The sequence below is a fragment of the Phlebotomus papatasi genome, unplaced genomic scaffold (assembly GCF_024763615.1).
Source record: "Phlebotomus papatasi isolate M1 unplaced genomic scaffold, Ppap_2.1 HiC_scaffold_266, whole genome shotgun sequence".
Lineage (NCBI taxonomy): Eukaryota > Metazoa > Arthropoda > Insecta > Diptera > Psychodidae > Phlebotomus > Phlebotomus papatasi.
In genome coordinates this window covers 4,072-28,915 of record NW_026604499.1, presented here as the reverse complement: position 1 = coordinate 28,915, position 24,844 = coordinate 4,072, and the positions used below count along the sequence as shown (strand labels likewise).

At 33.6% G+C, this 24,844-nt stretch overlaps 2 protein-coding genes across 3 annotated transcripts; one reads left to right on the top strand and one right to left on the bottom strand.

Annotated features, from left to right (window-relative positions):
- The first annotated feature begins 446 nt into the window (after positions 1 to 446).
- LOC129809049 (uncharacterized) lies at positions 447 to 15,063 on the top strand. Of its 2 annotated transcripts, none has more exons than XM_055858906.1 (6): positions 447 to 919; positions 5,122 to 5,312; positions 9,102 to 9,326; positions 10,070 to 10,405; positions 10,495 to 10,608; positions 13,960 to 15,063. In XM_055858906.1, exons 1-5 carry the CDS (start codon positions 646 to 648, stop codon positions 10,600 to 10,602), a joined length of 1,134 nt encoding a protein of 377 aa, XP_055714881.1. In that variant the 5' UTR covers positions 447 to 645; the 3' UTR covers positions 10,603 to 10,608; positions 13,960 to 15,063. The 2 variants fall into 2 exon arrangements, with proteins under 2 accessions (XP_055714881.1, XP_055714880.1); XM_055858905.1 differs by having other exon boundaries at positions 451 to 919; positions 10,473 to 10,608.
- LOC129809050 (histone-lysine N-methyltransferase Suv4-20) lies at positions 13,559 to 24,844 on the bottom strand. The gene is made up of 3 exons (XM_055858907.1): positions 24,725 to 24,844; positions 20,447 to 20,803; positions 13,559 to 16,496 (listed from the first exon to the last, which is right to left on the bottom strand). Exons 2-3 carry the CDS (start codon positions 20,762 to 20,764, stop codon positions 15,897 to 15,899), a joined length of 918 nt encoding a protein of 305 aa, XP_055714882.1. The 5' UTR covers positions 20,765 to 20,803; positions 24,725 to 24,844; the 3' UTR covers positions 13,559 to 15,896.

Below are 24,844 nucleotides of genomic sequence, written 5' to 3'. Positions count from 1 at the left end.
TATCCCTTGAGTGTATTGACAAAAAGTAAATGAGAATGTGGATAAATCTCTGTAGCAGGAAAATGTGATGGAGTGGCTTGTACGGTGTTCACGATACCTCAAATGACAAGTACCCAAATCTGTGGGAAACGCTCTTTATCTTCATAGTTGATCAATAGCAGGCTGCAATGAGTTGAGGGACAATTGTTTGGGCTTACCGACTGCATTTCACGATAGATAGGAGGTTGAGGAGGAGAAGCAGGATGCTGTGGTGATACCTTCGGAATTAGGCTATTGCAAAGAAGCTCCAGAGAATTAGGGAAAAAATTCACAGGGAGAAATTTTGACTCCCTGTACGATAGGAGCTCATTTTCTCCCAACTTGTCCATTATATACCCATGATACGTGAAAATTTTGTATCCCTGTCACCTATTGAGAAGCAGTCGACCTCGGGGAAGTAGCGATACCTAAGGTACCCAGACCCTTGTACCATAATTGACTACCAAACTCTATCTCTACTCTATAATACTTTGTAATTAATTACTGTGTGTTTAGCTGGGACCTTTTCTCTCTCGATATTCCCTGACCCGAGCTATAATCAAAAATATCTTGACCAGTTTGCATTTTCCGTATTTATGAAGCGATTTCGATGAAATTTTAGCATATATGTATCTGAGATCGAGATCTTTCGAATTATGGGTCCCATCCGTCTCTACACCAACCCACTATATAAGCTTATCTGGGCTTTTTTTTTCAATTTCAGCCAAAAATCTTTATGGGATTGATGGACAAATTTATTTTACTAATGATTTTGGTACGAGGCTTCAGGACGATGCAGTATTTTCTGTCTACATACAGACATATGCTCGATCGCCCAACTTCGCATTAATTGTGAATCAGGAGGAGAAAGTTGGTGTTCAAAATGAGGACCCAGATACAGGTAAAATATAAAAATTATCCCTAATAGGTTTTTTTTTCTAATCATATTCTTAATAATTTCATTTCTTGTAATCATAAAAATAATTCGTATATTCTGATGGCACATAAAGTGTGCCAAAATGTATTTCGTCCATTCCGTCACTCCCTCATCAGGAAGAGTGGGTGGCTTAAAGCCTTATCTCTAATTTTTTCGTGAAAAAATTCAAGTAACATTTAAACGAAAGAATGGAGTTCTACATTTGTAAAATTTTTTTGAAGGGATTATGGTTATATTGTATCTAGTAGATGAACAAATATCGCTCCTTGGAAATTCAAAGGGGCCAAACTAATTTTAAGCAATTTTTAAGATATTTTCAATTCGGTATAAATAATTATTTCAATTTAATGTCTGGACGAAGACAATTTATTTATTTTCTATTCGTATGAGCATTAATATAAACATCAAAATTTTCATAATTTTTCAATTCAAAATCGTTGTTTCTTTTAAAGTTGAGTTTTGTAATTGTAAATGATGTGCAAACCTTCCTGCGGAATAAGAATGGTAAGGAATCAACTTGCTTGAGTTAGTTACATGTTTTACAAAATTATGAGCGATATAAATTTATTTAGTGGCTCTTTACTCGAAATAAACTGCACAAGTAATCAAAATTTTTTTCCCCTTCGAGACCAGGGACTTCTAGGAGTGCCCTCGAAACTCAATCAATTTGAAAATTTATTAGATTTTCTTTCTGCAAGTTCATTGAAATCTCAAAACCGCAAAAAAGTGAATTAGCCTCTTGTAAATTCCAAGGAACGATATGATTATTCCTTAGGTTACTTAAATGTATTTCTTCTAATGTTTGTGCGTAATCGCAAAGTAGAAGGTTGTAGGAATGGGTCTTGGTCAAAATCCCGAACGCCAAAATCCCGAAAGCCAAAATCCCGAATGGGCCAAAATCCCGAAAGCCAAAATCTCGAATTCTTAAAAGTGTCACAGCTACTCCCACGCTTGCTGGAGGCAAAGGAAAATCTTCTGAGTCTTAGGAAATTATTCTAAACATTTTCCTCCATATAATTTCATCAATATCAGGATTTTTAAAATTCGGGATTTTGGTGTTCGGGATTTTGGCTGCCACCGGTAGGAATCTAGGATATTTTTTTGCATATCCCCAACTATTCGCTATATAGTAAATACTTAAGGTTAAAAGTGATGAATTTTCAAATGACCGTACTGATAATTTTATTTATTTATTTTTTTTTACAGTAGACTCTCTCTCAATCGGGCATAGCGGGCAAAATGCCATCCAAATTATCGATACATTTGGACGTCAAAGCCATTGTAAATTCCACAAAAAGCGATCAATTATAGAGAATCATGATAACATAAGAGGAACTACAGCAAATTTGAGCAAATTTGCTTTATATTCAATTCAATTCAATTCAATTCAATTTATTGATAAATAAATAGGACAAACTGTCCTCTGTACAAAGAAATTTCCCTAAACAATTGTTTGTTAAAATTTGTACGTTAAAATTTGTCAACAAAATTTTTCGCCCGATTGAAAAAGAACCGATTGTGTGAGAGTCTACTGTATGTGTATATATATTTTCAATTATTTTTTGAAGCAAAACCCTTTTGGGAATAGAAAGTGAAATGTCCCCTTTTTTGCCTATCATCAACTTTTCTCTTTATTCTACTTTTAATTAGTAGATTCTATTTCTTTCTCATTTATAAGTAAGATTTTATTTCTTCTTAATAAGTCTAACTTGGTGTATTTTTTGTCTATTTGAACGATAGGGATAAAAATAGGCGAAAAATTTATAATTATTTTTCTCACGATACCAATGACAGATAATTTTCACTCTAAAGGCGTCTACACATTGGGAGCAATTTTCGTCAAAAATTGCGTTTTTGGCAGAAATTTGACGTTTCCCCCTACAACGCTGCAGAGAATTTTCTCCAAAAAAACAATTTTTCACAAAAATTGCTCACAATGTGTAGAGGCCATGATGAAAAATATTATGTTTGAGTATTGTAGTTTCTTTTACCAAAACGATTTTGCTTAATAAAATTGGAAGTATAAAAATAGATTTAAAACCAATTTTCAATATGAAAATTTAAAAATTTGTCATTTTTTAGGTTTCAAATTTACTATATAGCAAATAGCTGGAGACTTGCAAAAAATATCCTAGATTCCTTCAACCTTCTACGTTACAAACATAAGAAAAAAATAACTTTAGGTAATCAGGAAAAAATATTTTCTTTATGGGACACCGGTGTTCGAATCGTCCTTAAAGGCTTAAGAGAATATGGGAAAATATGAAGTATTCGAAAAAAGAGTATGTGTGAAGCCTGAAAGACTTCCGATTACTGTAATTATAATATTATTGTAATTTTTGTAGGGGAAAGTGCCTATGCTTTACACGGTCCCAAGCTTTACAATGACTAAATTTTTCGTATGTTTTTCAATAAATGTGACTCATCTCATCTATATTTTAAAAACTAGGGGAAAGAGTCTTGTGTTTAAAATATATCGCAGAGCCGCATTTATTCTGAAACATAGGAAAAATTTAGTAATTGTAAAGCTCGGGACCGTGTAAAGCATGGGCACTTTCCCCTACGTATCTTTTGTTAACAATAGTTTAGTTGTTGGATTTTGTACCATTAGCATTAATTTTTATAAAATTTTATTGTGTTAAAAAACACTGCTCTCTCGTGAAGTTCGAGCAGTTTTAAAGTCATCAGAAATATTTGGAGTAAGATGAGATTGACTTTGCCATCTTACATATCGCTCCATGGAAATTACAAGGGGCCAACTCAATCTGAGCTATTTTTCAGGAGACAGCATGAAAAATTCAACTTTGTATAAATAATTATCTCAATTAAGTATGTTAATAAAAACAATTTAATTCTATCCTATTTGTATGAGCATTATTATAAACATCGAAACATACATAATTTTTACCTTTCAAAATATGTTTTTTTATGAGTTAGCTCTTTGTCATTCTAAATGATGCGCAAATTTTCATGAAATTAGAATGACAAGGGATCAACTTGCTTGAGTTAGTCCCTTGTTTCACAAAAATTTGAACGATAAATCTATTTTGTGCCCCTTGACTTCAAACAAAACCGCGCTAGCAATCATAAAGAGTAAAATTTTGAAAAACTTTTCTAATAACGAAATTTATTGACTCATATCATCTGAAATTTTATTAAATTCTCTGTCTGAGTGCATTAAAACCTCAAAATCGCCAAAAAGTGTGTTGGCCCCTTGTAATTTCCAAGGAGCGATATACAGCGACGGACATTATAATAAGATCACCTGCCATGATACTTTCTTTTTAATTTTTAATTATTATCCAAATTTGTTGAAGGTAGGTATACTTATGTAAAAATGTTCAAATGATTATTACAAGTAGAATAAGTATTGTTTTATGCACCACAGTGCCACCAAATTATATCGTAGACAATAATTTAGACATTTAGACATAATAATTTAGACATAATTTAGAAAAGAAAATGTTAGACTATTTTTACTTAGATCATTAATATTTTACTTCTAACAGTTTCTCATTTTATTTAAAAGCAGAAAAGAAATAAGAATATTTGCTTCGTTTTCGAAATAACAAAATTATCGGGAAAATTTATTTCTATTTTTATATTATTTGGACTTAAATAACTAATTCACCATGCTTATGGGTTTTATCTTTTGGAGTCTTAAAATTATTGAAAAAATTGCAGCGTTTACAACTACCTTTGTTTACTACTACCACAGTTCTCCATAGTGAACAAAATAATACTTATTGGATGTAAAGTAATTAGTTGAACATTTTTTACATCAAAATTGTTTGAATGCATAGTAATGAAAAAGTTTACAAAAGATACAAATCGATGCTTCCAGAGGTGATTTTATTATTTTGTCCGCCAATGTATTCGTAAAAAAATAGGCAATTTCTAATAAGTAATAAGTGTGAGCGTCTTCACAACTAACAGTAAAATGCTCGAGACGATAGATATTTTTCACTTTTTCTTGTAAAAATTTTGCAGATATTGCACCGCGACTTAAACAATCTAGGCAATAAAAATATATAAGTTCTAAAATTAATGACAGTATTGTGGACCATGGGATGGGGGGGGGGGTTAAGTTACTCGCAACTACGGTATGAATCCAATTTCGTGTTCATCTAAAGAGTCATAAATTCGATTTTGATTTTAATTTTTAGGAGATGTCCCTGAAACTGGAATTTTCATTGATACCACGGAAATGAATGACGACAATGACCTCCCTAAAACTGACACTGATAAGAAATCGTCGGAAGAAACTGATGTAAAGTTAAACTCGGAAGTAAAGGGAAAAACAATTCAGCAGACACAGATAGATGGAGAGGAGAAACTCTTGAAAACTACTGTTAAGGTAAGCAAAATTATGATTTATATAGAAACTACATAGGGTAAGTGTGCCAAATTCCGGCCAGCTTGCAATTTCGGCCACCTTTTTTGTTCCTCGAATTTCCATGAACTTTTAAATTTTACGTACTCTAGAGATTATACAATGCAAAAGAATAACAAAAAATATAGCTTCGACAAACGAGATGACGTGGAAAAGATATCGGAAGAATTCCCGAAGGGCAAGGAACTATAAGAATGAAGGTGGTCGAAATAGGGCACCAAAGCTATGTCTACATTTTTATTCATTTTAAAATGTATTCAGAATGATTTTAGAGTAAATAAAGCCGGTAAACTCTTTATAAAGTTCCAAGCAACACTCTTTAAGAAGAAAGAATAAAAAAAAATCAATTTGAATTTAAAATATTACATTTCAAACTTGAGACTTTGACGCTTGCATGCAATTATGCCGAAATTTGGCACACTTACACTACTGGTTATCTGAAAAGTTCGAGTAAAAGCATATTCGAAAAAAAAGCGGTAGAATTTTAGTATAGAGTAAAATGAGATAATTTGGAATCATTTACAATTTGGAACATTAGAGATTTTTTCACTCTTTTTGAGATTCAAAAGGAAGAAAAGCTGTTCCTTATCTTCCTAATCGTTTTTTTCTTCTAAATCACGGTATTTGTTTTCCCTTTGCTCATCTGAAAGAGTAAGAAAATGTTAAATGTTCCAAATTGTAAATGGTTCCAAATTACCCTATTTTACCCTACTATACCAAGTGTTATTTCAATCTGACAAATCTTTCTGGTCTTGCGAGTCAATTGATGACTATATAAGAGTCTCTTCGTTAGCCCTGTTTTATACAACCCCCTTTCTTCTGGCTTTGGAGATTCTTTCGCATAACAGATAAGTGACTGACATTTTAAGTATTATCACAGGGGACAACGAAAGGAACCTCCAATTTGTTGTCCCTGGGTGATAATTTTTCTTTTCTCTCGGGAAAGAGAATTAAAGCCAGCTGATCCTTTCAATACAAGATAAGATAAGATAAGATTTTGCCAGGGGTCAGTTCTCCATTTCGGATATTCCGATGCATCCAGGCCATCAATTGGGCCCCTTATGCTTCCCCACTCCTATTCTATCTTATCCCCCGATACGGGTAGCCGCTCTATATCGCAGCTCTGTGTGGACAATCAGTGCCGTTACTATATCACAGCATCCCTTCTCGGTGTGTGTTTGGGATCAGTGACAGCGAATATTTGTATCGACTGATGTACCACTTTCAAGCCGAAACTCGTTCTCGTACCAGCCTCTATTGTTTTTAGGCGGTTCACTTTTTTGTCAATATGCACCATTGACATTACTATTCATTCATTCGCTGGACGAATTCAAAGCCGATATGGCATGAGAAATCTTTTTTCTGCTGCTGCTCAGCTCCGAACCCACGACCTCGCAGTCACAGAGCCACTGCTCTATCCACTGACCCACTCGAGGCGCCCTTTCAATACAAAAGTTACACTAAAAATCAAAGTCATTAATTTTGCAAGAAATATTTTAAATGCAAATGACAATGCTTTAGACGTGGCCCAGTTCTGGGCTAAAACTGTGTGATGTTTCGACACGACGAAGAAGAAGAAGTACTATCACACATTTTCCGGAATCATTCACAATTAAAAATTTCGCAGCACTATTTAAAATTGAGCAAATTTCTTGCAAAATGTTTCATCATCATGGGTGTGAGAATTTTCAAGTAAAAAAAATGTTTTGGAATTATGTAATGTTTCTTTCATGTCTTACGCGAACTTTAGTAAAATAACTAAAAGTGAACAGTAATATATTCAAAAGGATCAGTAAAATACTAAAAATCATAAGTAAAATATTGAAAAAGAGTAGAAAATATTAAAAATGTGCAATAAAAATATTCAAACTGTAAGTATAAAACCTGGTACAAAGATTGTCTTACAAATTATACGCAATGAAACATTTCATTTGCTGGCTAATTCTGCCCCGGTCATTTTTTCTAATCAAATTAAATACTTTTAATACTCTTTTTTTTTAATAATTTTGCTTTTCACTTTTAATTTTCTACTGTTCATTTTTAATTTCTTACTAATCGTTTTAAGGAGAGTACTGCTCTTTTTTATTTTTTACTAAGATAAGATTAAGATTTTGTTAGGGGTCAGTTCTCCATTTCGGATTACCGATGCATCCAGGCCACCAATTGGGCCCCTTATGCTTCCCCACTCCTATTCTATCTTATCCCCCTATACGAGTAGCCGCTCTATATCACAGCTCTGTGGACAATCAGTGCCGCTACAATCAGTGTGTGTTTGGGATCAGTGACAGTGAATATTTGTATAGACTGAAGTACCATTTCATGTCGAAACTCATTCTCGTAACAGCACCTATTGTCTAGGCGGTTCACTTTTTTGCTAATGTGCCACCATTGGCATTACTATTCATTCATTCACTGAACGAATTCAAAGCCGATATGGCATGAGAAATCTTTTTCTGCTGCTGCTCAGCTTTGAATCCGAGACCTCGCAGTCATAGAGCTACTACTCTATCTACTGACCCACTCCTAGCTCTTATTTTTTACTAACCCTTTATTAATAATAATAATAATAATAATTTATTCAAACTCTACATTTCCCACTCTCCCATGCGTCTGCCGCCATCTTAGCATTAAATTATTACTGCTTGGTATTTTTCATTTTTTGCTAACCAACTTTTACATTTTACTGCTTAATTATTGTTTTGCCATTACAATTTAGTCTCACGACTCAATAAATTGTGAAGCTAAATTATAGCGTGTTCACGATAAAATTTAAACAAACAAAAACGCTCCCATATAAAAACTATTTAACTTCAAAGCTTATGTTATATATTTTTAAAAAGTTTATTAGGTGAGATTCTTAACAATCTCATCTACTATAATCCTACCAAAATTTCATGTCCTCCGATCGTGCCCAAACTTTGCCAAAATATGTTTCGCCACTACCTGATCACGATTTTGATAGATTGATAAATAATTTGTTCATATTTTATCATGGACACGCTTTATATTACAATAACGCTCAGTTCCATTTAAAAGAAAAGCAGAAAAAGTTCTATCTCAAAGGTGATCCAATTCAAAATGTACTTTACTTTCCTCGGTGTATATATGTAAGCACAAATATGAACATTGTAGTGGGAATAGATCTGTCGATCGTGCTTTTATTTATTTATTTATTTATTTTTATAACACTCGAGCCCAATGCGCCCCATACCACTAAACCTACAACCCGCCCATACGCCGACGCTGTGCCTGAAGCGGCGGCCGCCGCCGTCTTCAACGGCCTTCACAAGTAAACGGCGGAAACCCCGCTTCAGGTTGAATCATACACATAATTTATAATTCATTATATTATTATTTATAACTGTAGCAGTTTAGACAGTAGCGTGAGGTGTAGCAAAGGGACGAGGTAAGAGGTAACTGGAAAACCATAAAGATTTTCGTGTCGTTGCCAATGAGGTTGCAAACGAAAGTGCAAATATTATCTTAAAAGAAAAAGAAGAAATGAAAGACTTCACAACCAATACCATATGATAGTTCAGAACAGTAAACCAGTTTATAATTAGAAGAAGTATAATGAATAAATCAAAACCAGAAAAGCTATGGAAAGTTAATACAAGAGAAGAAATATATATATATATATATATATATATATATATATATATATATATAAATATGAAAAGATGAAATGAAATGGTTTTGTTCTTGAATTTTATTATAGAATTTTCTTATATGAAAAACATATATTTTTTTTAGGATCTGAGTCACCTTCTTGAAGCACACCAACTTAAATACATACTTCAGGAATATGAAAGCGATGGAAAACTAAAACAGTCTTCACAAAAAACATTCGTTTATATGGTGAGTAACCATATTATCAGTCTTGCCGGCCACTACCCAAGTAAAAGGGTAAAAATCCACATGGCCAAATTGTGCGCGGACTTGTTTCCATCCTACAAACGAAATACTGAGAACTACTACGTAAGTCTAAATACATATAATTATAAAATATTTATATAGGGAAAAGTGGTCTGCCTTTGAATGCGGCAGCCTTTGAACATTTATATTTTTCTCTTATTTTCCAAAGCAAAAATTCTATTTTGTTAATAGAAGTTAATAGAAAATAGTTAGTTTTATTGACTACAGTTTAGAGAATACAGTTTTTGCTTTGAAAAATAAGAGAAAAAATGAAAAATTCAAAGGCTGCCGCATTTAAAGGCATACCACTTTCCCCTAATGCTTAAACATAATATTTTTCATTAGATTGAAAATTATCATTCATTAGTATTGTCAGAAAAATTACTTAAATTTTTAGACTATTTTTCTCCCTATCGTTCAAAGTAACAAAAAATACACCAAATCAGACTGTGTTGGCTTTTCAAAGGTCAGTTATAAGACCTTTTACTGGTTTTGTTCATTGGTTTAATTTTTATTGCTGATTTTCGGTCCGCGAATGCCTCGTCGTTAAAGGGTTAAGAATCCTCTAAAATTTCGAAATGGGCACGAGATGCTTCAAAAAAGTTATGCCACCCCTTCTTGACAAGATTTTATATCTCAAGCTTTCGTTAAATTCGAGCTGTAAAATAACTCATGATTTACTTAGTATATAAGTTAGTATTTTATTAAAAAATAATTTTGTTATTAGATAATAATGCGTAATTTTAGCGATTCAACTCTTATTAGTTTTGTATATTACCTGCACTTTTTGATTCCTTTCTATATAGGAGCTCTTTTATGATCCAATTTCGAAAGGAGGACTTTTGTTTTCCCGTCTAAATTACTTGAGGGAACGAAACCTTAAACTTACTGGAAGTGGCAAATACAAGACCAAAAAGTCTGAGGAACAAGAACAAGATGAACCTACACCATCGACATCATCCACACTTACAGCAGGAGAGATTCGGGAGGCTGAAGAACACATAGAATTTCTTCAGCATGCGACAATTGCTCAAAAAGAGCAAATCATTGAGACATTCAAGAAAAATAAGAAGCATCGCCAGATGAACCGCCAAAGTATCATCCAGGACTATAAATCCTGCATAACACTTATGCCGACATTGGTAAATTTACAAATTGACTTATTTTTGAATGAAAAAAAATCTATTTGAAATTCCATTTAAAATTCAGTTGTTACTGGACTTTGATTCAGAATATGGCCCAAAAGATGTTTCGGACATATGGACAAAAATCTCGCCTAAAATTGACGAATACTACCAGGACAATTCAAAAAGGAAGCTTCAGCGACTGGATAAAATAATCACTGGTAAATAGACATTTTAATATTTTTTTCTGTATAGAGGAGAATGAAAAACAGTATTAATTTTTTTTTAAAGCTAAGAATTTATGCAAAAATACACATTAAAATTAAAGAAATAATATTAATATTCATGTAATACTGCCTAAATGAAAGTGCTAAGCTCCCAACCGTTTTACTAATAGCCTATAGAGATAATTTTAAAGAAATAGTGTAGTGTATACACTATACAGTCGAGTTCCTAAAATATTCCTTAAATTTGAACGACGTCACAGTAAGTGGAGCAAAATAACCAAAAGTCTGACAAAAACCCAAAAAAAATCGCATTTTTGAAATCTACCATCATCAAATAACAACACTGTGCAACAATTTTAAACTTTTTTTTGTCCTTGGGTTCTCATGGTAATTTTTCTATTGCTAGGGTCAAATGATTTACGAAAATACTTATCATTTTGATTTCATTTTGTTCTTGCGCCTGGAATCTAAGCAAAACTGTTTTTGGCGTTTTTTGATACTTGGCTGCATATACCTCTGTTTCTGCTGAACCAATTTATTTCTTAATTTGGAAACATTTGTTCTCTATTACATGCCCGATAATCCTTTGTACAGATAGAGTTCGTACAACAAGTATCTAAGTAATAAAATACCATTTACAGTGCCGGACAAAATTGTACCAACAATGTTTCAAAATTCTCTATAAAGGATTTAATATCTCAAGATCTAATCTATATTTTAACTGAATTTGTTTTTCTTAGATAGTTTTATTATAAAGCTACAAATTGTGCCTTATTAGAATTTTTTAGGAGAAGGACTAATATTTTTGTATAGCCTTTTAAAAAAAGGATGAATTGGTACAATTTTGTCACTTGTACCTAAACGCTACTTTTTGTTCTAAGATTTTATTTTATGAACTATTTACGTAAAAAGGAATTTAATATAATGACTTCTGACTGTTATTAATGCATTTTCCATGAACACTTCCGGAATTTTTTCACTTAAGCGTCAAAGTCTCAAGTTTGAAATGTAATATTTTAAATACAAATAGATTTTTTTTATTCTTTCTTTTGTAAGAGTGTTGCTTGGAACCTTGTAAAGAGTTTACCGACTTTATTTACTCTAAAATCGTTCTGAATACATTTTAAAATGAATAAAAATATAGACATAGCTTTGGTGCCCTATTTCGGCCACCTTCATTCTAATAGTTCCTTGCCCTTCGGGAATTCTTCCGATATCTTTTCCACGTCATCTCGTTTGTCGAAGCTATATTTTTTGTTATTCTTTTGCATTGTATAATCTCTAGAGTACGTAAAATCTAAAAGTTCATGGAAATTTGAGGAACAAAAAAGGTGGCCGAAATTGCAAGCTGGCCGGAATTTGGCACACTAACCCTACAACCTAAGTAATGGTAAATTTGAGTAAAATACGCTCTTAATGAAAAAGTTTATAAATAAAGGATTTTTGTCCAACAAAATGGCTGCAAAACGTGACGTAGGCCATATCACAGACTTCAGACTACGTATTGAGGTGTGATCCAGTGGTAGGACTATCAAATCCGGACTCCAATCACAGTTTATTAGCATTTATTATAGTGTTTGGGTGAAAAAATCGCGTTCGGCGAGCTCTAAACTGTTAGCTAGCCTTTTAAACTAATCAAAATTGATATACTAAGCAACATCAGCTTCAGGGTATGATAACTGAAACATAAAATACTTGGCTGAATGACCGGTAAAGCAGAGAAAAAGAACGAAATGTAAAAGAAACTAAAACATTTTTCAACTACTTTTACAATTCGTCAATTAAACCGACATTTCATAAGATTTTTCAATATCTTTTCGATCCCAGGTGGTTATTTTACGTATTTTGCACTATATTAAATATTTCCATGGTCTTACAGCCCTATCGTCCGATTTTGGTATTAAATTTTATGATACAACATCAGTTCGTAAAGTTTTTATTAATATTTCGCTGCTTTTTTGCCTACACAGAGTATATAGGCTACTGAGCCGGGTAATTCATAGCTAAGTTATCATACTCTGAAGCTGATGTTGCTTAGGATATCGATTTTGATTAGTTTGAAAGGCTAGCCCACAGTTTAGAGCTCGCCGAACGCGATTTTTTCACCCAAACACTATAATAAATGCTAATAAACTGTGATTGGAGTCCGGATTTGATAGTCCTACCACTGGATCACGTCTAGATACGTAGTCTGATCTCTGTGATATGGCCTACGTCATGTTTTGCAGCCATTTTGTTGGACAAAAATCCGTTATTGAAACACTTTTTCATATAAGAGCGTATTTTACTGAAATATACCATTACTTAGGTTGTTAGTAAAAAAAAATTCCGGAAGTGTTCATGCAAAATGTATTAAAAACAGCCGGAAGTCATTATATTAAATTACTTTTTACGTAAATAGTTCATAAAATAAAATCTTAGAACAAAAAGTAGCGTTTAGGTACAAGTGACAAAATTGTACCAATGCATCCTTTTTTTAAAAGGATATACAAAAATATTAGTTCTTCTCCTAAAAAATTCTAATAAGGCACAATTTGTAGCTTTATAATAAAACTATCTAAGAAAAATTAAGTTTCAGTTAAAATATAGATTAGATCTTGAGATATTAAATCCTTTATAGAGAATTTTGAAACATTGTTGGTACAATTTCGTCCAGCACTGTAAGTAATTAAATTAGCGTCTAAAAATCATCATATTATCGATATTTAAGCATTAAATATTATAATTAGGGCTTGTGTTACATAATCGGTAAGAAAAATATTAACATCCGAAATTTTGAAGGTTTTGTCTAGTTGGCTAATTGCTCTATTTTCGTTTGAACCTCAATTTCGAGGTTAAAAAATAATCTGAGAGAAAAGTTGTATATGGATGAAAATGTAGCTGATAAAATTCTCTATCAAATCCACAAAACAGATTGTTGGGGACAGTTTTAGTTTTCGAGATATTTTTGATTAAATTTGCTAAAAAGTTCGATTTTTCCATGTTTTCTGACATATTTGAAACTACAGCGCCCCTGGTGTCAGTTGTACGAACTTCATCTGTTCAGAGGATTATCGGGCATAAAGGAAGAGAAGGAGAGCATAAATAAAGGAGAACAAATTGTCCCAAAGTAAGAAATAAATCAGTTCATCAGAATCGGAGATATAAGCACCCAAGTATCAAAAAATAGCAAAAACGGTTTTGCTGTTTGAGGCCATTATTTGAGTTGTGCACATAATATATTTTGCACAAATATACCATTCTTTTACTAATATTTTGAAGATAATCTTGAAAACGTTATACAACAAACAACGTTTTGGAAAATCCAAAAAATTTGATTATTGCTCATGTTCTATTTTTTGTTAGATTGGGCAATGGCAGTGCAAACTACTTTAAAGCTATTAACTTTCCTGCCACCAACCAATGCAGATAAAACGAGGCAAAAAGGGACTCTAATTCAAAGTTTGCAGTCTCTAATCATGTTCGTTCCGGAAGGGATCTCGAGGCAGGAGATAGATGATAAAATAGTGGAGGAAGAGGTTCAACTACAATTGATCGCGATGGGAAGCAGTAAAAAAGCATTGTCAAAATTCATTATAATGGTTGACAATAATTTTTTGAATTGTCCATCGAACAATTTTTTTGAGGCGTTTGATTTTTTTTTTCAAAATCCATTTTAGCCTCCATCTTGAATATAACCCTCTCACGAAGCGCTTAATGCTGTTCCTCCAGCATTTTTTCTATAAAATTAAAGTTGATAAAATCACACCAAATATGAGCCTTCTCGCGGCAAAATTGGGGCTACTAAAAACTGCATAAGACTGCTAGTACAAGGGCCCATCAAGTTTGATAAAAAGTGAAGTTATTTTTCAGTTTTTTAAATTTAAACAAATTTGCTCGTAGTTCTTGTATTATTATTTTAGCGAGCATTATGAAATATATATTTTTAGATAGCTTTTAATACACGATTTCGAAATATATCAGACTGATGAGTCAATTCTCTTTAGGAAAAAACTTGCCAATAGTCTTCAGTGCCTCTATGTAAAAATGTATGGAAAAATGAAATGTCGAGAGGCCCCTGGCTGGTACAGTAGACTCCCTCAATCGTTTTTTCTCTTTTAACTACACAGAATAAAATATTTTGTAAAATTGTTCGTAAATAAATACTTATGAATTCCTACATATGAATGAACATATGTTTGTAAAAATACAAAAAATGCTCGTCATGTGATCATGCTACGAACAATATTTGTGATAAAGTACAAACATTTACGAACAATTTTACAGTTTTTTTTTGTGTAGCAAGGTATCATGTTGGAATAAATTAGTTTTAACTTAAATTAAATTTTGTTAATCATTTTTATTCTCATTGTTGATATTCAGTCAGTAAAAAGTGTATCTTCTTGAAAGGATGAAAAGAATTAAAGAAAAAAAAAGAAGAAAAATAAATATATTGCACTGACATGAAAACTTTTTTTTTAATTTCTTTCCTTTCAGCTTAAACAATGTATTATGAATATCACCGAAAACCATTGCTTTGAAACACTGAAAAACAGTGTTTCGATCAATGAAATGAAAAATTTTGATCCTACAAAACACCGAAAAACATTGCTTTGAAACACTGAAAAACAGTGTTTCGATCAATGAAATGAAAAATTTTGATCCTACAAAACACCGAAAAACATTGCTTTGAAACACTGAAAAACAGTGTTTCGATCAATGAAATGAAAAATTTTGATCCTATAAAACACCGAAAAACATTGCTTTGAAACACTGAAAAACAGTGTTTCGATCAATGAAATGAAAAATTTTGATCCTATAAAACACCGAAAAACATTGCTTTGAAACACTGAAAAACAGTGTTTCGATCAATGAAATGAAAAATTTTGATCGTACAAAACATCGAAAACCATTGATTTGAAACACTGAAAATCAGTGTTTCCATCAATGAAATGAAAAATTTTGATCCTACAAAACACCGAAAAGCATTGTTCCCAAACGCTGAAAATCAGTGTTTCAAAAGATGCTATATATTCCATTGTTTCCAAAAGATGATTTTCAGTGTTTGAAAAAAGATGGTTGGTCATCTATTGACAAAAGATGAAAATCATTGTTTCAAAATGATGGAGTATATATCATCTTTTGAAACACTGAAATTTTTGTCATTTCATCGTTTTATTTTTACTAGTGTCATCGATGGAACATAGTAGATCATTTGATTCCCTAAAAAGCCTAATCTTGCATTATTAAAGTGGCAACAAGGAGTACATTGATCCTGGGTTTCATACTTTCCTAGGGGAAAATTATTTAAAAAAAAATAATAATAATAAATAAAAATCACCACTCACCTTACTCTTAATCCTGTTGATCCTGTTGTCAGTCTCGCGCAGCCGATATCCACTGGCCGGAGACACTTCGCTGGCCTCCCCAGTGGCCTTATCTTTGGCAAATGCCCCCATGCTGCGCCTCTCGCACGTCTCACACTCGCAGTACCCATTGTTATCCCCGAAGAAATCTTCCCCGTAGAAGCATGTGATCTCCTCACCCACTTCAATATCCCGCAAAACCTTCACACAAGCCGTATCCCTGCCCGTGGCCACAAACTTACAATTGGCCCTGCAGTCGTGATTGATGTAGGCAGCTGGACCCAGCCACAGCTGTGCACAATTCTTCCGGCAACTGTACATCACACTGAAATCATTCTTGCCCGGATGCAGCAGCATCGTCTCCTCGGCCTCCGTGAGTTCCGCAATGCAACCCACGAGGTACTCTATCTTCTCATTCTTGTACCACTTGCGCGTCGATGAGATCTTGGCGCCTTTTTGGCCCTCAAGTGAATACCGATAGCACGGTTCTATCGTAAACCCTGACTCCTTGGCGAACACACGGAGGTACCGATAAATCTAAGAACAAATAGAAAGAGACATGGCAGAAAAGCTGTTAAAGCAACAGCAGTGCAGTACAGAACTTAAGCAACTTAAGCAATTCATTGAATACTATTTACTTTTAGTCTTAGTCTTCTTCTTTTTGCCCATCTCACGCAGAAGTCTCAAAATTACGATTTAGGTTCGATTTCAAAATACCCCGTTGTACCCTAGACAGTGTTTTCAAGTGTGCCGTCGTAATCTCCGTTCAAACCCTCAGCAACTACTACTTGTCGACTACTTAAATCTCTTAAACGTTCATATTATGGAGAGAATAAAATTAAACCAGTAGAATCTGTATTACGATCACTTGAACATCAAAAAACGAAATAGTTCAGATTCGTTAATCACGAATAGAGATTTTTGAAGTGTTTCGTCATATATTACGAAAACACTTTGAAATATCACAGAAAATTGTTATATTTTTCAAGACCTTTCATTTGAGACCCTGTTCATCAAATTCGGTTAATTAGAATCCAAGAAAACTTGAAATTTATGATTTTTTTTAAACCTTTTTTACGCTTCGTTATGTTAAAGATGAAGTAAAGAGTTTTGAATATCTCACGAAATATACATACAACGGGTCATACAAAGCTGTGTTTGGAAGGTGATAACACTCTAAGTGGGAGGGAATTCTGTAACTCTGTGCACTGATCACCTGTCAAAATTGGTGAACACTTCACTGAAGCATTGCCGCTCTGAATATGGATAGGGAAGTGAGCGTGTATGACAGCCTGCAGATGCCAAAATCACACTAACCCATATACGTGCAAGCGAACATTGTTGTTCGGAACATGCCCAAAGCGGCAGCATCTTCTCGGTTTCAGAACGGCAGTATCGCTCTGATATGTTCAAAATTAAACAAATTTATAATTTAACATTAACCGTCCGGGAAGTAACTACCCGGGAGTTATTTATGCTCTATAGTCCCTGAAAATTTTGAACGATCAATGTTTTCAGTTAAATTCAATAAAATCTTTCCATCGCTTCATAAGTTGTCCAGAGATTTATTTTTTTAACATTAAACTACAATTGATGGATCAATTATTTCTTATGGGACACCATGTCTGGTAGAAAAAATCGTTCAGGAGGTAGCTATCTGGTGGTTCTTCACGTAGGGTAAATTAAACTAATTCAAAACCTGCTCCAAATGGAAATTTTTCGCTACTCCAAATGGAAACGTCACTGTTTTCATGATAAATACAGTACTAAATTACTATATTTATATATTTTCTATACCACAGTTTCATTATTTAGTTAATTTTGCTTCAAATAAAGCGAAAATCCATTCATATTCACAAATTTTAATTTGTTAATTTCTCACAAAAATTAAAAGTGTTCCTTTTCACCATCAAATTTTTCATCGATCGACCTTGTTTTCCAATGAAAAACACAATGAGGTGACTGTTGTTTATTCGTTTCGTTTAACATTTATTTCATATTTCTGGCTAATTTTAGTTAAATTAAGTGCTAATCTTTATTGTTAACGGTACGTGAAGTTTTCAAGTAAAATAATTCAATATTTCGCGAGCAAAAAGGGTTTTTCTGAAGTGTCTGCAAATGCTTCAATAGGAAACCCCGGAAATATGATTTTTTTGGAGAGATTTTCTTATTGTTTTAGATGAGAAAGGAGAAAAGACCAGGAATAAGAACAAATCCTGCACTCAAGAGCAACTCAACAAGGTTTTGGAAGCCTTTCATAGCGGTTTTATTTACACTGTTTGTCTCCAATTAGAAACTTTCCCTTGTCTCCATTTGGAATAATTTGTTTCCAATAGAAGTATTTCACACTCGCGTATTTTTCTTGTATTTAAGAAGTTTTCAAAATATATTTAAAGAATTTTCACTAAACAGTAACATTCTAGAAGAGTCAAGGAGCAAATTTATGTAATTTTCTTCAGAAAAAATATAAACTTGAATGTGTTGAATCTTCTGTCAAAGTTAAGGCGTCTGAAAATGGTTTTGAATTAGGACATTTACCCTAGTCACTTTTTTTTCTAAAAGTCATTTTAAATAGGAAAATAACACTGTAAAATTGAACATTAAAATGATGTTTTGTGTCCATTTTCAATTTTTCTTATGAAAGCATAAAAATAAATCACTAGGCATTCTATTTTTGGAGGAGACTCGTGTAATTCATTATAAGCTAACGAATATTTAATAGAAATAATGAGTTAGTCTCTTAGGAAAAACAAAAGAAATTCACATTATTCGAAGACATGAACGTTCGAAGGGAGAGTGCTTTCCCCTATTTTCTACTGAATTTTTCCAACCTGAAAACGACACTCAAGAAGCAGTGCTATTTCCATATATTTGGTTAGCACTTTTCGTTCGAGAACTGCTGACCGGTCGGCATATTTTTGCTGCTCGACTCAGCAAAAAAATATTCTGAAAACGCTTCGTTTTTCAGCTAAGTATGCTCACTGGGATATTCAATTTAATTTAAACTAAAAATAAGCTTATTAAGGAAGCAGTGCTGTGCGATATTCCTCTAGATCTAGAACACTAGAAATGACTGTTGATGTTACTCCCGCTAGAGGGCAGTTCACCCTAGCGAAAAGAAGTATAACACCTCAAATTGAATTTTAAAATAACTAGGACTTTTTCTACGCAACGAATATTCGTCTTTCATTAGGAAAATAAAAATTTTAAAAAAAAAATTAATAATTTACACGTTGCAAATAATAAAATCAATAAAATATATTTTTCTTCCTGGATTTTTAAATGGAAATAGATGAAAAATTCACTGTAGAGTTTAGCCAATTGTACAATAAGCCCCAGATCTAATTTTCTCACTTGATATGCCTTATCAGAAATATTCAGATTCCACTTAAATCTAATAATCTCCTCCACATGGCTCTCAAACTGAATTAAAAGTTGACAAAATATTCTTATTTTCTGAGTCTTTTACACTGGCAAATTTTTAATGCTTTGTTCTTGCATGGAAAATTTTGAAAAATTACTTCAATTTAAATTGGGTTGAGCTTTTTCAATAAATTAGTCCAATTAGCTTGACTCTTTTTTTGTTGTTAACTGCTGAAGAAGCTCAATAAACATTATTGATACATTTAATTAAGTGCCACTTGAGAAATCCAACGGAAAACATGTGCAAATTGCACAAGACATTTTTTCTGCTATTATTGCAAATATCATTTCCAAGTTAAACATTTGAGATATTTCTTCGTGGATTGCGAAAAGCTTCTCAAAAAAAATCAAATGACAAAGCGGTTCGACATTGCACAATGCTCGAATTCATGATTATTTGTTTCTTCTGTAAAAGTTCTTTTCTGTATATCGTTATTTTTTTATGGTTACCGATTAACAGGAGATTTAAACCGATTTAGATTAAATTAGATTAAATTAGAATTGTAGATATTCCCAAAATTGCCATGAATACGTTTTCGAGAAAAATAAATAAATATTGGATAATTCCTGGTTCATAATCGATTGAAATGAATTCGGACTTCCAAGACCTTTCAAATGAATCCATACTTAACCCAATCGATCAAGAAGTACGCTCTCTAGAGCCTTTTCAAGCCTTATTCTTGAAAAATTCTTAACCGAATATTCAATCGCAGAAGCCTTTAAGGAGGTTTTGAAAAGAGGAAAGTGTCACAGAAAAAAATAGAGGTTGTGTTAATTATCCTTTTGTTGACTTCTGGGGGGTTCCTCAAAAACTTCAAATCGCTATCTCAAACCGTTTGGTCTCTAGCCCTAGACGAGTGACGCCATTTTCGTAAATCCTCAATTTAGATAAATTCAGGGACACAAATTAGGAGAAATAAAAAAATGGAATAATTACATTCTACTGTCTCCATGGAGTTCGAGCATTAAAGACTCAAGGTCATCCTGAGTCATTGTCCCGGCCTCGAAGGTTTGTAACCCCAAATAAAATTCCAAAAAAAAAATGTAAACAAACTCCAACTTACATGCTCCTGAAGTCTCTTCTGGGCCAATTTGCTCTTGTTGTGCACATGCCGCGGGATCCATTCGCCCTTGATGATCTTCGAATAGGCCTTTTCGTAGTTCTTCGTCTCGATGAACTCAGCCACAATGCGCTTGAGTTCATCCCGATTGGCCTTCAGTGGACGGTACTTGATGTTCATTTTGTGGGTGACGAAGCCGAGAAAGGGATCAAGGACCAGGGATGTCGCCAAATCATCATTCTCCGACAATTCCTTCGGGGTCATTCCCGTTGGCTGCATTTTCAGATGACCGGATTGACGGTTTACCGACTCAACAACCATTCTTGTAGTCAAATCCCACCACTATCACACGCCAGTGATCTACAATTAGCCATCAAAATAATAAATATTTTCCATTTATTTTTGGGCATTTGATAAATGGCGGGAAGATTTTGAAAGGGATTTGCTGTGTGACGTCACGGGTGATACCACTGAGGCCATCTGTGAGAACAATGCAGTATCCATTGAAATTTACCCATCAACCAACACGTCTGCATTTCCTTCGCATTATAAATCAACTATTTTAACGATTTCCTATTCATCTTAGCAAATGTATTTTTTATATAAATAATTAATATTTCATAATAAGAGAGAAAAAAATTTATGAATCCCATGAAAAAATCCGATTTCTTGTTTTCAATTAAAAATAAAGTTTTAATGACCCCGGTACACCTTTTGGATCGGTAAAATTTCATGAAATCGAAATTCGTGTCCCTTTCTTCCTGAAAAAAAACGGCATTAGTCTCAAAAGTGGACTGAACTAAATTGAATTTGGTGTGATATTCAAAAGAAGAAGCAGAGGGCAGAAGAGTAATAACGACAGATGCACAACTTTTAAGGCATGCGAATTTTGACTTTATTAAATTCCAACCCCAAAAGGTGTACCAGAGCCGTAAAAAATCACTTTTGCAGTAGAAAATTTTGACAGACCTATTAAATATTTAAAATATTCGTCAAAATTATTTACTCATAACACAGGCCTTTGCACAGAGAACAATTTTCATTAAATAATTGTTTTTTTTTTAACATAATTTTGACGTTTAGTGGGAAGTGGGACAACTTTGAATTGGGGAAGCTTTGAAATTGGGTTTTTTTCTCCTGTTTTTAAATGGAATTAAGCTCTATAACAATGATGTATTTTAACTTCACAAATGGTTTGTGGAGATTAATTATATCATGGTAAAGTCCAATTTCATGTAAAAATAAGAGAAAAAAACACTATATTTTAAAGCTACCCAAATTCAAAGTTGCCCAATTTCCTCCTACTCCTGCAGTACAGGAGATTTCCTTAATAAAAAAAACATTTTTAGATGACAATTGTTGCCAATGTGTAGAGACTAGAGACCTTTCGAGAGTGTATATTTAATTTTTCAGATACGCTGCACAAATTTTGAATTCTTCAGAAAAAAAAACACGCAGTCATAGATTTTACTCAAAATTGAGGGGAAAAATCGAAATCTGTAACTGAGAATTTATGTAAATAGAAAACAAAAGTTTAGCAGCGCTTGATTACAATCCTCGTGCTTTGCAAAATGCGTGAGCTCTTGAATTAGATACTATCATTTACCGTTGATCAGTTAAGAACCGATTTGAGCTTTATATAATTCACTTAAAAGATCGCTCAAGGTAACTTAAGAATAATGCAATTGAACTTCGGACAGGAATCATTTATCGAGTCATCATAATCGCTTCATTACTAACTAATCAGAACAGATTCATATTTGTCATCCAAGATCTTTCCAACGCGCCCAAGCACGGTAGAATTTGGTTGAGAAATACGAGAAAATTTTTAAACTTTGTTAATTACAATTATTTGTGAGGTGGAAGCTAACTCGCAGTTTAAGCCAACTCAGGCGATTATAGTGAATAATTCTTTTTGTTATACGTGAATTGTGAAGTAAATTTACAAGTACTTTCATTTCCAAAGGAGTATTAGTTGAATTTCAGTAGAAATATCTACAGAAAAAACCCAGGAAAGTTATGTTTTGTGAGGGCCAGTAAATGTTAAGCCTCGTTTGTAATGTGTCAGGAACTGACTTGGCTATGAACAAGCTTAGTCGTTTCTGGACTTAGTCGCAAGTATGTCTAGCACCTTAGGGCTTCGACAGACTTGAGGATTTGCAGGAATGTGGGCCCTACATTTCTTTGAGCCCTATCTATGTCTCTAATCTCCAGGGATTCTCCAAAAGAGAGGTGCAGCGATGTCATCACTTTGGAGTCTACCAGTCAGTGTCTTGATTATTATAATTTCAAAACCGGCTTTTCTACCCAATCCACTATCGTGTTATATCATTGTTTTTATCAGTCTGTTGAATCTGACGGTCTCTTTCTTTTCAGCAATTTCTCACACTGCTTTACTGCTTAATTTTATATCCTTTTTAATGCTCATAACTATTTGGTTCCCCATAATCATGGGATGGGATCACTCCTTTTCTACTAGGATGCTGAGTACCGCGAATAATGCAGTAAAAATTGGCATCCTTTGTAACACTTGAGATTTTCTTACTTTTTTCTAGGTCTTTTTAATCACTTGATTTTAAATAATGCACGTTTGATTTCTCAAAGTACAACGTGTATTTGATAAATTATTTTATCAGAACTAATAAACTTTTTCACTGAACTAACAGAACTTTCTGGAGGTATACCCCCTCCCAGGGATTCACAAACTCTTAGTCCCAACATCAAGGAATGGGTTCAATCCTTTTTCTACCAGGATTCTAGGTACCACCGATAAGGTGGAAAAAGTTAGAATCCTTGGTAATAATTTAATTTTTCTCACTTTTTTTTGAACTTCTCTCATTTTTCTAGATTTTCTGGAGAAACACAGCCCGCTCTCCTGGGCGACCCTCTCTGCTCGACGTCGGGCGAGAGAATGCATCCGAATTATGAAGCAGGCACTATAATTAATTACAGTAGAGTCTCTCAAAACTGAATCTCTTAAATTCGAACGGCGTTTCGATTCAAAATGTTTATTGTAGGGTTATGTTAAAAAATTCGTATTCCGGATAAGTGGAAATTACACTAATGTGCTTCTTCCTGAATGTTTACATAGATTATGATCGTATAAAATGAAAAGGTAGTATGTTACCACTAAGACTTGTGAGAAAGTACGGAAATTTGATTCAAAGTACAATTTAATCTCACATAAATTTCGCTAGTTTTGAAAAAATCGCTCGAATTTGGGAGGTGAGAAATGTCAAAAACACCCCCGAGAGTTCGAATTTAGGAGACTCTACTGTACGTTAATATGTCTCTCGACTTAAGTCGTAAGTGTACCTAGGACATAGCCATCTCTTTCAATTTGCATATTTCGGTCAGTAATTTAAAGTTATCGGAAATTATTAAATTATCATAAATTTATCAATTATGATTGTGTTATGTCTATGTATATTGTGTTATGTTTATGTTAATGTGTTTCATACGTAATCCGTGACTCTGGCGAGTCCACCGACAAATCCGTCGATAATCCAGCGGACTCCATGCCCATTATCTGTAGACATCATGGACAAGTCCAAAGAAGCTTTTTTACTGGGAATTCTGACAGCATTAATTGATTTTCAGCAATTTTTTCACTTTTCCTCGTCTTTTTGTGAGGAAAATTTATGGAAATTTTAATCTTTGAATACAAATGGATGTTAAATTTAATTTTTTCCTCCAATTGGGAGATTTAAAATGGATTTTACAAGCTTTTCTGGAGGCTCTGCAGAGCAATGAGAGCAATCAGGAAAATTACCAAAAATCGCCTTTTGGCTGATTTTGCTCAAAATTTTTAGCAAAGATTGCTGGGATGCCTTTGCAAGGTCGGATTAATTGAATTGTGAGGGTCTCAGAGGGATAAATTAATAGAATTGGGTAGAATAAAGGTGCGTCTTGAGGCCCGATTGAGGTGGAAGAGAAAAGAAAGAGAGAAAAATCAATGGCGGATGCCATTTTGCGTTGTTTTACCACGTCCCCGAAAATGCTCAAAACCAGTACAAATACCACATTTTCCTCGGGTATTCCCAGAAAATCTGACTAATTAGCCCCGGTACATCCAATTTGGGCAATTTCTAGGCACTGCACGATGCCCCTTGGGCAGATATCGCTCAATAAAGATATCACTTTTTTCCACAAGATTTCATGGCGCACAGACGGTCACGACACCCATTTTTTCACAGCACTTTTTACCCCAGAAAAATGGGATTTTGCACCATTTTTCTGGGCTAAATGGACAGGGGAATTTATGCACTATCGTGTGGTTACCTTTAATTTAGTTAGAGACATTACTATGAGGGTGAAAAACACGTTGAAAAAGAAATACTTTGTGATTTATGTGGCGATGCTCGAAGCTGAACAATTGTCACAGTCTCCGCCATATACAAA